This window comes from Tachypleus tridentatus, chromosome 13 (genome assembly GCF_004210375.1).
Source record: "Tachypleus tridentatus isolate NWPU-2018 chromosome 13, ASM421037v1, whole genome shotgun sequence".
NCBI classification, from domain to species: Eukaryota; Metazoa; Arthropoda; class Merostomata; order Xiphosura; family Limulidae; genus Tachypleus; species Tachypleus tridentatus.
This window is the reverse complement of record NC_134837.1, coordinates 137,422,148-137,438,764: the sequence shown is the minus strand read 5'-3', so window position 1 is coordinate 137,438,764 and position 16,617 is coordinate 137,422,148. Positions and strand designations below refer to the sequence as shown.

Below are 16,617 nucleotides of genomic sequence, written 5' to 3'. Positions count from 1 at the left end.
CGATCGAAATCTGAAGTTAACAATGACGAATATATCTCTCAATGTATATAAATACACACACACCCTTGCATTCGTTATATATACGTATGTATTAACAACATACGTTTATTCATGTACAATATGTGAACTTCGACTCTCAAAATCAGAAAGAGGTAACATACACTTGTCAAGAATAGCGTGTGAGAAACGTTTTAGCTTACTGTTAATATTTGTAGTACACACAAATATAGTTTTAAAATACGACATAAACATCAGTGAGAAGTTTACGTAACAGGAATAATTATAAACCACCACTGTACACACCCTTACTTTACATGACTAACAAACCACCATTTTAGCTTTGGTTGGAACTTACTCTGATTTCTAAAATTTATACAAGTAATCACGACCTAAGTGATAATACCGTGGTTCCTCCAACTTGTTCTTTTAAATATATTACAAGATGATTTTAAAATTTTACACAAAAGTTCTAAAAGAAAAGCATTTTAAGTCTAAGTATTCAGTACCCATTCTCTTGTGTATGTGTACAGCTGTTCAGATGATCCTATATAATAATTTGTATTGACATACATTATTTACGCATTCACGCTTAAGCTGAATCAAGATTAAGGACAGAGTTCCCCGCTGGTAAGTCTACAGATTCACAATGGGATTCGATTCCCTTCAGTGGACACAGCAGATAGCACAATGTAGCTTTACTATAAAAAAAACACAAACACTAGTTTGCCAATCACTGACCTTTATTTATATAAATTAAAGAAACACATATTTTGATGCATTAAATAATATATGTCTCATCCTCCAGGAACAACAAAAGTAATGAACAGAAGATTGGTTCATGTAACTTAAGTAATGTAACAAAAAGTAATCGAAACAATTATAATTAACAGCAGTACAATTAAAAACTTCCTTTACTGGAAACAGTATTCGTAAACAAGCATAAACAGAGGATTTTTTTATCTTTTTGAATCTTAATTTATCACAATAAATTAACGACTTGAATTATAATAATTATTATACTATTATAATAATAATTATATTATTATGTTATTATAATAACAAATCTTCATTCCTTAAGTATATTTAATTTCGAACTAAAATAATAAACAATCATTGTTAATTAGAGCTCAGTATCGTATTTAATTATTTCGTTGCAAAACAAACAATATCAAAAACATGTGATTGATTCTTATAACATGAGTTATACTAACATATATAGCTTGGCATGATCAGATGGCGCTCGACTCGTAATCCTACGGTCGCGGGTTCGAATCCTCGCCATATCAAACATGCTCACCATGGGGGCATTATACTGTGGCGGTCCCTCCCACTGTTTGTTGGTAAAAGAATAGCCCAAGAGTTAGCACCTAACCTCTAGTCTTACACTGCTAGACCCTCAGCGGCTCAGCGGTATGTCTGTGGACTTACAACGCTAAAATCAGCGGTTCGATTCCCCTCGGTGGGCTCAGCAGATAGCCTGATGTGACTTTGCTCTAAAAAAAATCAAAATAACAACAAACACACTCCTAAATTAGAGAGGGATGGATAGAAAAATTTTAAATAAACCCAACTAACATGTAACGTTAGTAAGAAATGGTAGAATATTAATCATGAACATTTGTAAACTATTCAGTAGAAATAATTTAAGTAGCCTTTTTTTTTTCTTTCTTCTTATTCTATTATTTATTTAAGTTTCTGTCCTTATTTTCACGGAAAACTACTCGAGGACTATCTATGTTAGCTGTCTCTCATTTTGAAGTCATAAAATAGAGGGAAGGCAATACCATCCACTTTAGTATTTTGGTTATTACTTACCAGCAAATAGGATTCATTGTCATATTATAGCACTCTCTACGGCAGCGAGCATGTTCAAGGACGAGATTCGAAGTCGTGACATTCAAATTGCTTAAAAAATGTTTAGACCAGATTTTACTTTTTTATTTTTATGGGGCAGCACATCGTTTGATATTAACAAAGTAGCAATCCAATATCTTAACAAAGAATGAGGTTGTTTTCGATTCTATGCCAAGTTATCATACCCACTGATTCAGCAGTAAGCCTAAGAGCGAAAAATCACAAATAGTCCATTGTGTACCTTTGTGCTTAACAACAAACAACTGTTAAAACTTTGGACGTGTATGTTAATTATTTTGTGATATTTCCAGGACTTCAATACTGTATTGTTAATCACCCAATTGTGTCATATCTAAAACGTTCAAGTTATGATACTGATTTTTAGCGTTCGATAAAGGACTTAGTCACTTTCGAATTTACAGAAGCAATTTTTCTAGTCGCATGCAATTTGTTAATTGCGCTTTTTTAATATTTATTTTCTGTAGATAACTTGATACAAACTGTAAACTGAGCGACATAAAAAGCTTGTTACACGTTCATTAGTTTCAGTCCAAAATACGTTATTGCCGTTTCTTCTCTCTCTCTCTCTTAAAAAGTTTAAATGCTGAATCAAACATGTACCAGTCGATGGTCATACCTTATAGGTGAGCTTCCCAAACAATTATATATTCTGTGAGTGAGATGTTTGTGTGTGTGTAAATAAAATAGATATATAACGATATATTGAAATATTCATGAGAAACTAATGAAACTAAATCAAATCTAGGATAAATAATTGTGCATAAGCAGAAGAGACTGATTTACTTCTAGGATAAATAATTGTGAAACTAAACATTTTTCGCTGAAACTAGGGACAAGTAAACAATAATAAAGCTTTAAAATCAAAACTGTTTTATGCTATGCTCTGACATTTGTTCGGTAAACGTGCAGTTTAATTAGAGGCGGCCATGATGGTTGATAAGAGATCGTGCACAAACCAGGCAACAATCGTGCGTGCGTGTATTCGCTATTAATTAAGCACAAGTTTTCTTTTGTACTCCCCACCATATACACACAACAGCATTCCAGCGTTTTCTCTTCTAATGATAAGCAAAATATGAAACCTAAGGATACGTGCTTATCTACTTAAGTTTACGAAGTGTTACGTAAATAGTGCAAACATTCATATGTAAACTTTTGGCAGATCATAAGGTATCAAAAGGGTTGGCGTTAACTCAGCCAGTGAATAAGATAGTTTGCTGTCTAAATGTCAAGCAGCACAGTGTACTATCTTCTGACCCCTAGTAGTAACTTAAAAGCAAGGAAGAATAACTTGAGAATTGAAGAGAGACATTTTATCTTGTCTTAAAATTAATCGTAGCGTTCTTACTGATGAGCCAAGAGAAGCAACCATGACGTAATATTAACACCAACCACAATATTAATACTAACAGGTAAGGGCTTCCATTTTTATTCGATAGTCGGTTTTGTGTAAGAAACTGGTAAACCCATTTCGCTGGAACGGTTACGTGATAATGTTTCTTAAGGTAATCAATGTGTTATACCAGGCAGTGCGAACATACAATACTTCGTTAAGTTTAAAATATTAAAAAGTACGTTGAAATTCCTACAGCTGACTAGCCGTTCATTGGTATAACTATAAAATTATGCAAATGTTAGTGAACTAAGCAAAATTTAGTTGTGGTTTGTTTTTTTGTTTTGTTTTGTTTGGTATATTTAGATATATATATATTTATATAAAATACTAAGCACAAGACCAGAAAGCGCTTGGAAAGTCAGCAGAGGAAAACAGATGTAATTGTTTATAAAATGTTGACTTCGTAAAAAGAAAATTAATGTTAATGAGAACAGACAAACTTGGATGTGAGTTTTCATAAAATGTCTAATCCACAAAAAAAAGGATGGAACGACAGTAAACAAACTCAGCTGTGATTTTTAAAAATAAAATATCGAGTGCCTAACTAGAAAGCAGTTGAAATATTAGTATAAAAATATAAAAATGCTGGATTGACCTTCCATTAACCATCAAGTTCGTAACCAGAAAAATGGTTAAGATTAGAGTAGATGAACTAACATGTGATTTTTTATGAGACGTCAAATCCATTACTAGAAAATGGTTGAACTGTATGTAAGAAAATTTGGTTGCGGTTTTTTAGTGTCAGTGTGTAAACTATTTTATTTTTGTTTTGTTTTTTGCTATTAAATCCATAACTAGAACATGGTTTAAATGTCATTACACAAACTATGGCGTAATATGTTTCACAAAAGATTGCAGACAATCTTAACTTTCATTATTTTATATAGTTTTTAAGAGATCTTTATTTCATAGATAAATGTACACAGATAACTCAATTCGTCATCAGAAAACTCAGGCATGATTTTTTTAAAACAAACTTTCGAGTCATTAACCAGAGAATGGTTGAACTTTTAGAAGACACATTCCGTTTTTGTTGGTTTTTTTATAAATAATCGAATTCACAAGAACAATAAGAACACAAATGCAGAAGTGAAGACAAGCTTAATTCTTGTTACTGTTTAATGAAATATTGAGTTCATAACTAAATTGAATTACCAGTATACAAACATGAGTGTAACTGTTAATTTATAAACTAATAAGTAACTAGAAAATGTTCGTAATATCAAAATATCAGTTGCCATTGTTTATAAAGTATTGAATTCATAACTAGAAAACAGTCTAACTGTCAGAAAACAAACTCAATTGTGATTTGTTTATGAAATACAACGTCTCTAAGTGGAAAATGATCGTAATGTTAGAAGCCAAATTCTATTATCAGTTTTAGAAAATATTGAATCTAAAACTATAAAATGGTTGAAATATCAGCAAATAAATAAGTTTTGTTCTTGTATAAAATATTGATTCTGTAATTAGATAATTCATGAATAGCTAGTAGACAAATTTAACTCATAACTATAAAATAGTTGAAATATCAGTAAACCAACTCAACTCTGATATGTTTCATAAAATATTAAGTTCATTCTAGAAAACGACTATCAATAGACAAACTATGTTTTGGATGTCTGTGAAGTGTTTACTATGACTAGAAAATAATTTAAATGTCAGTAGCGAAACTCAGCTCTGATTTTTTAATGTTCGTGGATAAAACTCGTTGCTATTGCCTGCACAATATCAAATCCATAACTAGTAAATAGTTAAAAGTCAGTACAAAAACTTAACTGTCATGCATTAGAAAATATCTGCTTAATTAATAGAAAACAGATTAAATTTTAATGGACAAACTCGGATGTGATTATTACTTAATTATAAAATATGAAACAGTTAAAATGTTAATGGACAAAGTAACCTAGATTAGTTCAGGTGTGATTGTTAATATTATTTTATAAAATATCGAGTCCGTAACTAAGAAACTAGGAATCCATCGTTGTAATGTTTTTCATCATGACGTTTAACATTGAGAAAACACAACAATGTCTATAAAACTCAAGAAATATGAATGAGTTTTTCTTATCTATGTATAATCAACCACATTCTACCAAAACCTTTGTTTATTTTGTTTCACGTAAAGCTACTCTAGAGATATCAGTTGTAACCGTCTCTAATTTGGCAGTGATGGACTAGAAAGAACACAACTAGTCAATACCACCCACCCTAACTCATAGATTGTCATTTATCAACAAAAAAGTAGAATTGACTATAGCATCATAACACCCCCACGGCTGAAATAGCAAGCAGATTTGATGACGGGTATTTGAGCCTTAAATCAACAGGTTACGAATCGTGACCTCCAATCACCTCATCTTTACCAGAACTGCTACGAAAAGATCCTAACTTTAATATATGTGTGTTAAATGACTTTTACATTTTCGCACGACAAGAGATTTGATCACACATTTCTTGGGAATTTTAAAATTTGTATTTTTTGTCAAAAATCAAAGACCATTTCAAGAATCTCTCTCTCACACACTCATATACAAACATACACATACACACATATTAAAAAGTTCGTTGACGATAAACAAATATTCACCATGATCTATTGTTAATTATCATCATTCAGTTGTAATATACGTTAATGAACAAAAGAGCAACAACTTGGTTTTAATTATTCTTCGGTGTGATGACATGATCAATTTAATGTGCTTATTATCATCATACTAATATCGTGGTCAGTGCACTAAGGTCATTTATTATTATAATAACGTCATGGTCGAAGTTTGGTTCTGCTAGTTGGCGAGTGCAGGTATGAATAGTTTTAAGCATAGCGCACCTGGTTCCCAAGGAAAGGAAAGCCACGAACACCAAATATGATGCTAGACACGGGCACAGCGACACTGAAATCTGTCATACATTGATTGCTTACTCTATCTGCCAAGAAAACTTCAAAACTGTCAAAAACGTTCATGAACAAACAAATACACATATACGTTCTCATGAAACATGAATTCATACAGAATGAGGATCTTGATCATTATAATAGTACAGCCATTAGTTGGCAATAAAATTAAGAAAGTAATGTTATTTTCATGATGATATATATAATGGAAAACATATTAGTGACAGAATAAGGTATAAACATACCATATAGTAGGTTCTCTTTCATGTGAATATGCAGTATGTTTTTAGCTTTATTTCTATTTTAATCACTTTGGTCAGAGTTTTCTTGTGTTATACATTTCACGTTTCTTATTAATGCCCTTAATGTTTTTGACACATTATATCTATTATTTTATAGATCTTGAGTTGTTATAATACTAAGTTTTTGACACATTGTATCTATTACTTCATAGATCTTGAGTTCGTGTCGTTTTGAGAAGACATATACGATGAATCACGTGTCAAACACATTCTTCCCAATTTCGTCACATGGATGTTCCTGCTCAGTTAGTTGCATCTGTACGAAGAAGTTCAAAAACAGCTGCTACAGCTTCATTATAGGAAAGTAAATCGATAACATCGAATGTATAAATAAAGTAAAGTACCAGAGGAGCCGGGAATTACAAAAGTCGTAGTGACAATTGGAAATTTTGTTTGATAAGAAAAAGTTGTGTTATAACATAAAATGTATAAATTGTCTTGTAATTCACTACTATTTGTAATTCACTACTATGTGCTAAAAGTCAATAGAAAAATTTGGGAATATGAAATTCGCTTGAACAATTATAGTCAAAAGTTATGGAGGTCAACTTACCTTTATGGTCCAGTGGAGAGCTGTGCTGATTCGAAGGGTGCATTATTTTGTGCTGAAGGGAAAAAAATAGATTTTTTTTTAAATAATGAAATTTACATTACTGTTTCACAAGTAAGCAAATGGAAATTTCATGTAAAAAACAAGCTGGGCAGATAGATTCATAAACTTATCTTGTTTTTAGTATAGTTTTCCTTATATAGAATGATACAACTTTTAACTTCTAATAGAGATTAAACACCAACTTTTTATACACGTACAAGTTTAGATTTGTTGTTTGGATAATCTAAGAAAACAATTTTGTATTAAGAAAAGTTATGATTTTTGGTTGTTTCTTATAGGGGGAAAAAAAAACATCAATTCTCCAGTTCCGGCGAGATTTATTTGTTTCCATGTAGAAATTGTTTGATTTCACCTAAGAGTTGGCAGGTATAGAAAGAAACAGAAGTAAATGGAAATTGTTTGGTCCTCTGATGTTACAGTTTAACACATCACAATCCATTTCAGTTCTAAATGTCGTGAATTAAAACCTTGAGGTATGCGGAACGTTTTTGTTGTTTTGAGTATAAAAAATATAAATGAAACATAAAGAGTTAATAGATTAATAACAATGCAGAAAAGATCGACCTGTTACTGTTTTGTTAAAAATTGAAAAAATATTGTTTTATAATAATTCTTCAAAAATATTTAATATATCACGCAAAAAATAATGAAGAGGTAACGGTTATTGAAATAAAAAAGGTTTGTTTATCTGCAAGAAGAGGTAATTATTTTAGATTATTACAAATTTGTATAAAAGGTCTTCATCCGGATCACATAAGCTAAGCAATGACAGAATGAGTAAAATGATAGCTATTTCTAAACGTTTAAAATAAATATAATACAGTCCTAAAAAATAAAGACCTTGCATCGTCACTTATTGCTGACGGTTAAATGCTGTAGAAAAATTCAGGTTTTGTTTCTTTGAAAATATCTTACATAAATGATTGAGTACACTTGTTTTGTGCAAATGGTATAGAGACATTCTACACTACACTTTATAATGTTATCAAAAGAGTATTGTTATTTAATTTCTGTATTGCATACTGGTGTAGAGAAGACAATTTGAGATTATAGGGTCCTTTATTTCAAATATTAAGAAGTATTGCTTTCGCAATTTTATATATTTTGTTGTTATTTCGCTAATAATTAATAGGAAACGATAGGCTAAAAAGGGTTAATACATTTTTTCTCCTTGTTTATTTTTGCCACATATACTTGTGAATATAGGAGATGAGATCTAAATAAGCTATTCAAACATAACTACGATACGCTAGAGTACAGACCAGACTTAACACTTCATGTGAGCTGTCAATTAAAATATTTTAAGTGAATAGAAGGTCGATAAACAATGTTTAAACATACCTTCTTTATCTCTTAGAAAGCTCTCAAAAAACAGTTTGTATATCATATGGCTGAGGTAATTAGATTTATAAAGGATTGACAACATTCTTAAACTGAAAATATGGTGTACTAATTTCAGATTTCTCTTTCTTTCTCAGAAAAAAAGTTATTGTTTAATATCGAGTTGAACAGAGAAAGCAGAAAGTTAAAACATCTATTGAATATTGTGCTGCAACTAAATTAAAGTTGAAGACAGACTGATTTCACACTCAAATATTCCGAGAAAAGATAACATGTTTCAGAAATTCGAGCACAATTTGAAATAAGAAAATTAATTGTTAACTCTACGAGAGATAGATGGCGACACAATCATTGAATAATGATGCATTGGAATTTTACGTTGTACAATCAGCCTACTGTGAAATCATTTCAGTCACTTATGATAATTATGTTTGAAAACATCGTAAAAACAAAGCTGTGTTATAGATCTTAATAAACGCTTCAGTTCAGGAGTCTATTGTCGTTGTATTTTGGTCACAGCAGTCTAAGAGTTCTTATGATTATTTAAGAAGCTACTTTTTTCGTCCCATAAAAAAAGTCATTGGATTTTTTTTTTCAAGATGATTAGAACGATTTGTTTGTTGTGAAGTACAAAGTTACACAATGAGATATTTTTTCCTCTGCTCATTCTGAGTATCAAAACCTGATTTTTAGTATAATAAGTCCATTTAGTTACTGATGAGAGGAAAGAAGGGAGATGAGTGGAGCGAAAAACAATCATTTTAACTACGTTTTATCCATACAAAGAAAGTTTGAAATTTAACATCAATCAATGTAACATCTAACGAAAAGTAAATCAAAGTCCATTAAAAGCCTAAACAACCTTAAAATAAAAACCTTATTCTACATATTTTAGCTTACTAGTTTGTAAGCCAATGAAAAGGCATAAGTCGAAATATGTGGAGTGAATTATGACATTTAATTCTAAGAACCTGTGTGTAAAAGCAAAGATAGTATGTTAAAACATGACATCACTCTAAATCTGCTATATCCAATATGAATGAGGCCTCTTACCCAAATCGAAGGCTCATCAGGCCAGCTGAAAAACGACAGATATCACCAATTTTCATGAACAATAACTTTTCTGGAGTGAACCAGATCAGGCAAACGAGTTTCTATTATTATCAGTTTTATTTCAGCAATTTATAAATCGCATTATTAGCATAAGAGTTAATAACATATCAGTAATTATTTAATATAATTTTTTTAAATACCGATTGGTTATTTATTTAAATTATTGTCATCTTATTTTTTAATTAACTTTACAAAGATAAAGTGAACCACCAATCTATTTTTTTTCTTTGTTTTAGAGAGGGACAAATAACTGTAGCATTATGGGAGAAAAAATACATTAATAATTCTAAGAGCACACGAATAATAGAAAATAAAATATAAATGTTCAGATTGAATGATTGGACAACTTACTGAAATAGCCTTTTATAAGGAAAAGTAATTTCCACGAATTATTAAAAAAGTATGTTTCCACAGGGGCTCCTATAGGATATTTATTTATTTATCCATTTGATCTATTAACACTCTGTGGTTAACCTTCAGCTCTAGAATATTACTTAATGAATATGAAAATTGGTAAGTCTTGTAGTTAGCATTAAGCCATAATATGCCATTTCTGTAATACTGAGTGTGGCAAGACTAAAACTTTAGTGTGTTACCTAATTAATTGTCCGTGTGTTAAGTCTTAAGTTTTAGTATTTTTAGTCAGTGTGGTATGTCATAAGTTTTAGTATTTTTAGTCAGTGTGGTATGTCTTAAGTTTTAGTATTTTTAGTCAGTGTGGTATGTCTTAAGTTTTAGTATTTTTAGTCAGTGTGGTATGTCATAAGTTTTAGTATTTTTAGTCAGTGTGGTATGTCTTAAGTTTTAGTATTTTTAGTCAGTGTGGTATGTCTTAAGTTTTAGTATTTTTAGTCAGTGTGGTATGTCTTAAGTTTTAGTATTTTTAGTCAGTGTGGTATGTCTTAAGTTTTAGTACTTTTAGTCAGTGTGATATGTCTACGTCTTAAGTTCCGATACATTGTTTGTTTAATTGATTTTTAATTGATCAATACTTAGTGTAGTAAACCTTGAAGCCTAATATATTATTTAATGAGTGCTCAGTATTTTTTTAAATGAATAATCTAAGTAGCAAACTCTCCGACTTAGTATGTAATTTGGTAAATACTCAGTTTATTAAACTTTGAACCTTGATAATATATGTAATATATAGCAAAAAATCTTAGAATATAATTTGATAAATTCTCAACGTGATAAACTTTCTATACTTGGTAAGGGGAAATGTATTAAATATTCTTTGCATCTTAAAATTATATGTTTGAAAAATTTATACCAAATTATGTCCGTTTTTAACTGTTTGCACGAAGTTTATGAAAAGAGCATTAAATGAGCCTCGGATGTCAATTTTGTGAAAAAAAAATCTTTAAAAAGCCTTGCAATTGTCTCTTGCTAAACATTTGAGACACCACAATCACCTTGGTTCCGACAGACGTCTTTGAAGCGTACTTAAAAAGTGTATATGTATATATAGCTGCAACTGAGCATAAATTTCCTAACGATTATGAGTATAATAGAAAGCGTCTTAAATCAATGCGTACAGTTGCAACACTAAAGGCAGAACATTATTTCCTTATTGATAAACGGTTGATTAGAAGAGGGATAGAAATGAATAACTAGCTGTAGAAATTACAAAATGTTTTAGAAGTATCATAATAGTTTTTTTTTGTTAAAGGTAAAGCAACACAATGGAATATTTGTTCTCTTTTCACCACGGATATTGAAACCCTATTTTTAGTATTATAAGCCCTCAAATTTGATGCTAAGCCATCGATATCGTTATAACTAGTTTGAACAAATGTTATAATGATAAAACTTGCTGAGAAGTTAAGAACCATAACAACAAAAGAAACTAATAAAGAAAAATAATTATTTATACAGTCGGTCTTTCTCACCCTGTTTTCCGACCTGTCTGGTTGTCTGTAAGCGAGATTATTTGCTAGATCTTTTTGTTGGAATTTAGTCTATATAAATAATCAATGCTTTGGAAGTTAAAACATACATAAAAGGCATACTACGAAATACTAACAAGGAAATTGAAATAATAGTACTGAACAATTATGAAATATTACACATAGACTGATATATCTCTTCAGAAATGTATAAATGGAAATTAACTTTCCAACTACGTTATCCTAGTGACAGTTCAACGTACCCTCTAATTTCTTCTCGTGAGAATGTAACATTTCCACTACTTTATCCTACTGACAATGTAACAGTTGTACTACTTTATCATAATGACAGCATGATATTTTCAATTTTTTTTTTGGTAACACTTTTATATTTCACTGCTTTATTTTAATTACAGTGATTGTCAACAGTAGCTTATATGAATGACAATGTAATCGTTAGAAAAAGGAAAAGCAGCCTAGAAGTGGAGGGGGAACTAGCACTGTTTATTAACTACTGTTGTTAGAAACATAAGGTATAAAACTCAGTATAAAACTCCATATAAGACATTCAGTTATATAAAGAAACAATCTGCTTACTGATGTTTTAACGATTTTTAGACAGGGGACCTTTCTAAGGCACAAGATATGAGCAATATCATGTTACCTCATAGTACTTGAGCATTAAGACTAGATTAACATGAAGTCTACTTTTCAAAAGGTTTACTTTTAATACAACTCTGTTTTGAAACATGCTAAAGATGACAAAAATCTTAAGATAGATGTATTTTTATGGTAAAATTTGTTTTCACAACGTCAACATTTTGTGTACATTCAATGTAATGTATAATCTTCTTGTTCTTCCTCTACAAGTGTGCATTTTCTGTGCACGTTCTTTAAGAAAACTTAATAGTAACAAAATTTCAACTCAACTCAAATAAAACTTTTTAATCTGCTTTGAGTTCATTGCTTTTAGAATTTATTTATTTGTTGCTCAGCACAAAGTTACACAATAGGCTATCCGTACTGGGCCCATCATAAATATGGAAACCTTGTCTTTAGCTTTCAGACTTATTACTGAGCCACTGAGTGGCAGAGTTTAGAAAGTGTTATAAAACTGACTTCACATGGGATGTATCTGAAAAGATTCTTACCTTGAACTACAAGTAGACTACAAAATTTTCCGTAATGTAAAAAGGTCTTAAAATGGTTCCATCAAATTAACATGTAGTACAATACTGTGTAACTCGACTTAGAATGTTGCATATTACAACACTTGCGCCTTCCCTGATATAATCCCATGTTCAATAAAATGATGGCTAATAGCACTTACGTGTCCCTTGCTGTACTTCTCTTGATGTCACTCCGTTGGGTGACGGTTGGCATCACTGCTATTTGAACTAACAATCTCTAATTTAGAAGTTATAGACTAGAGGAAAGATAGTTAGTTATCACTGCAAATTCTTGGGCTACTCTTTAAACAACAAATAGTTCCATTGACCGTCTTATTATAAAACCCAGAAGCTGAAAGAGCGAACATGTTTTGTGACAGGGATTCGAATCCCGCGACGCTTTTATTGCGAGTGGAGTGCCCTAACCACCAAGTCATTTGAGGCTACTTTAAGAACAGATAAATTACAGGTGCCATTGAATTAGAGTTTGACCATCTGATATTGATACTAAACCTCTGAAACAATCACTTTAGTTCAAATAAAATGACGGGTAGGTATAAGAAAAAAATATATAGTTTTATAGTAAGAGAAAACCTTAGAAGTTTCAATGCAAAATTTCTGTGACAACTGGGATGAAACCTGCGCGCAACTTACTGTGAAATTAAAGAAAATAAACACAATATCTCTTTCTCTTTAGTATGGTTTTTCATTTTGTAATTCTTTGTGTATGATTTTCAAATAACTAACTCGATTATCTAATATGTCAATAATGCATCTATATCGTTGAACAATATTCTTATTCATATATACAGTTTCATAGCTTCAGGATTTAAAGTGGACAGACACATATGTAAAAGCAATAAAACATAAATTTTATTATTACAATTACTTTTATAAGGCAAAGCATTGTTGCCAAATAAAATCAACCACTGAGCTTCCCATTTTGTTTACTTTTATGCAAATCAATCATCTGATGATCTATGATATGATCTGACGTTAAATGAATTATTATATAATAATGAAATCCAAATTAATACATTTGTACGTCTTGCACATACAGAGAACTGTCAACGAATAAAACCGGAAAAGCATACTAAACTGTCGTAACTTGATTATATATTCCTCGTAGTGCCGTTAGCATAAGGTATAAACCACTTTTTGACCATGGTGTAATTACCAAGACACCGACACAATCACTTACAACTCCAATAGATGACAACTGCCAGATGATTTGTGCCTTGCAGTCGAAACTTAATCATATTTGCAGGACATACTGTTAAAAACAGACTAAAAGGAGGTAACCACCTCATGAAGAACGTTATACAGACAACATAAAACAAAATACAACTCATCTGTAACTGTTCCAAGAAGCTATTTTATTTTTGTAAAATATTCGTAGGAATTTGTCCTCAAACAATTGAAAAGATCTGTATAAATCTCATAGAGTATATTCAGTTTTTTATCTTCAATATAAATAGATAAAACCTCGTGGTTAATACTTCTACAGTTGCAGAATTATCATTAGATAAACTCACCATGTAGATAAATTTTTGTTTCTCGACTTCAAGTATTCATTAATGTAGAATAAACAAAGAACTCACCCAGTTGTAAGGGATTCAATACGATGCTGTTAATAAGAAAATGTTTTACACAAACACATTGAAACTGTCTCAACCCTGAAGCTGAGCGAATGGATTGATACGTTATTTATCAATTATGTTAGTGAACTATTGATAGTTGAATAAATTTATATGCTATTGTTTGTATGTAGTGTAATTATTCAAATTTTTCTTTACGCGTTTCAACGCTGACTGTGTAATTACAACTTTTATATTAGGTTTAGACGAAAACCATTTTATTTTTGCACAGTGTTTATATAAAACTTGTCCTTAAACAAAATCAATAAATTTATACAAATTTCGTACATTATATTAAATTTTCGTCCTGAGTTTTTATACATTTATTGATCAATATTTTCATCTACTAGAATCATGTGAAATGTGAACATTTTCATGTGCTATTAAACATTCTTAAGTTTTTATCAATCTTTCGCAGAATCTAAAATGACAAATTGATTTCGATAAATGAAACAGGTAAACAAACAAGTTGCTAGTATGAATCACTCTCTCAATTACTTCTATTGTTTACAGGTTTGAGCTTACTCGTTACAATAATATAACTCAAGAATAATGAAAGCATAACAAATTTTAATATACTTACGTTCCTAGACTGGTTACGAATAGCTAGTGTCGACGAACATGAAATTCAGTATTTATAAATCACAATCTCTGCCTCTCCTTACTCTGTCATATCTCATCGTCACACGTCCAAATAATTTTAAATGAACTTAAATTAAAAAAAAAAAAACTCAAATTTTGCAAAAATTTATTAGTGTTTTTTTATTAATACTTGAACTTGAGCTTAAAATTATAGTGTTTCTGTTATGCTTAGCACTTGTACTGGGTCTGAAGACGAGTTTACAAACGTCAGTTTTTTATTTGTAAGTAATTTATGATAATTTGCAGCATTCTCTGAAACAAAATCCATGCAATGCTGGTCAAAATAACCTACTTTTTTAGTATCACAGTTTAAACTATTTCATCATTGAAGGTTTTGGTCACATAAATGTTTTTTATATACATAAATTTCAGCCAAAATGTAGTTAGTTTTTATCTACTTTAGCAAAATAAAATTCATTTTTAATATATCATATTGTTGTCATATCATTTGCAAAAGTTAATTCAGCTTGTTATTAAAATGATTTAGCATAACCACCACGTAACGAATAACAGATATTGTTTACCTAATAACCGGCCCATCGTACTATTTACAATGGATGGCCGAGGCTGCTAGTCTAATAATCGTCGATATGTTACTATTTATTAACGGGAAGCCTAGGCTGTTCATTTAAAAACCGTTGTTACGTTATTATGTATAACGGACACCGAGGCTGCTCATCAATAGCTGGCGTTATGTTACTACTTATAACAGACGGCCGAGGCTGTTCGTTTATTAACCAGTGATATGTTACTACTTACATAACAGGCGGTGATGCTACCTATCTAATAACCGCCTATAGATCTGTATATAAAATTAGGCGCAGTGATTGTTGAAAGCGTAAAACAGGAGTATTGCCCGAAATGTTTCATCAAAAAAGTTTATATTAAATAAATATATGTTGCCTTCAGTAGTAGATACTTCTAGTACCCATGTTTGCTGTGTGTTCTTCGTTTTATAAATGTAGCAGTTACTCTGTGTGTCTATAAAGATAACAGACATTTCTCTTTGTTTCAAATATTGCCTAGTAACAACTACTGACACTTCTGTTTCTTAACATAGTAAATACTACATGTATATGCTTGTGTCCGTAATAATAACCGTCACTTCTGTTTTTCAAACTTAGCAAATACTGAGTTACTCTATGGTAATAGCTGTCATTTCTCTGTTTACAAAACATAGGATGAACCTTGTTTGTGCGTCAATTGTTAATAAATATTAATAATAACTGATAATTCTCTGTTTTGTAAACATGTATGTCATATGATAGCCGATATTATTTCTATGTTTAATAAACACTGAAGATTCAACGTACGCCGAAGATAATCACTATTATTTATTTGTTTTCTAACGATAGTAGGTAATTTAATGAAGGGAAAACACAACCAGTATCCATTGAAAATTCTTGATTTCCTTAACATTTCACCTTATGGCTTTAATTAATAAGAAGTAACCGTCGAACGCAACACTAGTTTTGAATTCCTACAATATCACAAACTATTTATCGCAGATTAACTTGTGTGTGCGCGCTATAAGAGTGACAGTATGTGGTAGAGTACTGCAAACTGGGTGCCTTCCTCTAAGACACTAGCTGAAATTAAGGATGTCAGCAGATAGAGTTAATAGTTTTAACGTAAAAGCAAATTGCAAATAGAATGTAAATCAAATAGATGGAAACATTACGTTATATGACGGCCTGTTTTTAACACGTGTATGTTGTGCCTTTTAAATAATGTGAAAAGTATTACA

At 30.8% G+C, this 16,617-nt stretch overlaps 1 protein-coding gene across 1 annotated transcript in view; it reads right to left on the bottom strand.

The window, feature by feature from the left end:
* Positions 1-16,617, bottom strand: part of LOC143237654 (uncharacterized) — a 90,430-nt gene that overhangs the window by 38,127 nt on the left and 35,686 nt on the right. Inside the window, exon 3 of the mRNA XM_076477145.1 lies at positions 7,023-7,074. Coding sequence (XP_076333260.1) covers positions 7,023-7,074 — 52 coding nt within the window. The remainder of the gene's footprint in view (positions 1-7,022; positions 7,075-16,617) is intronic.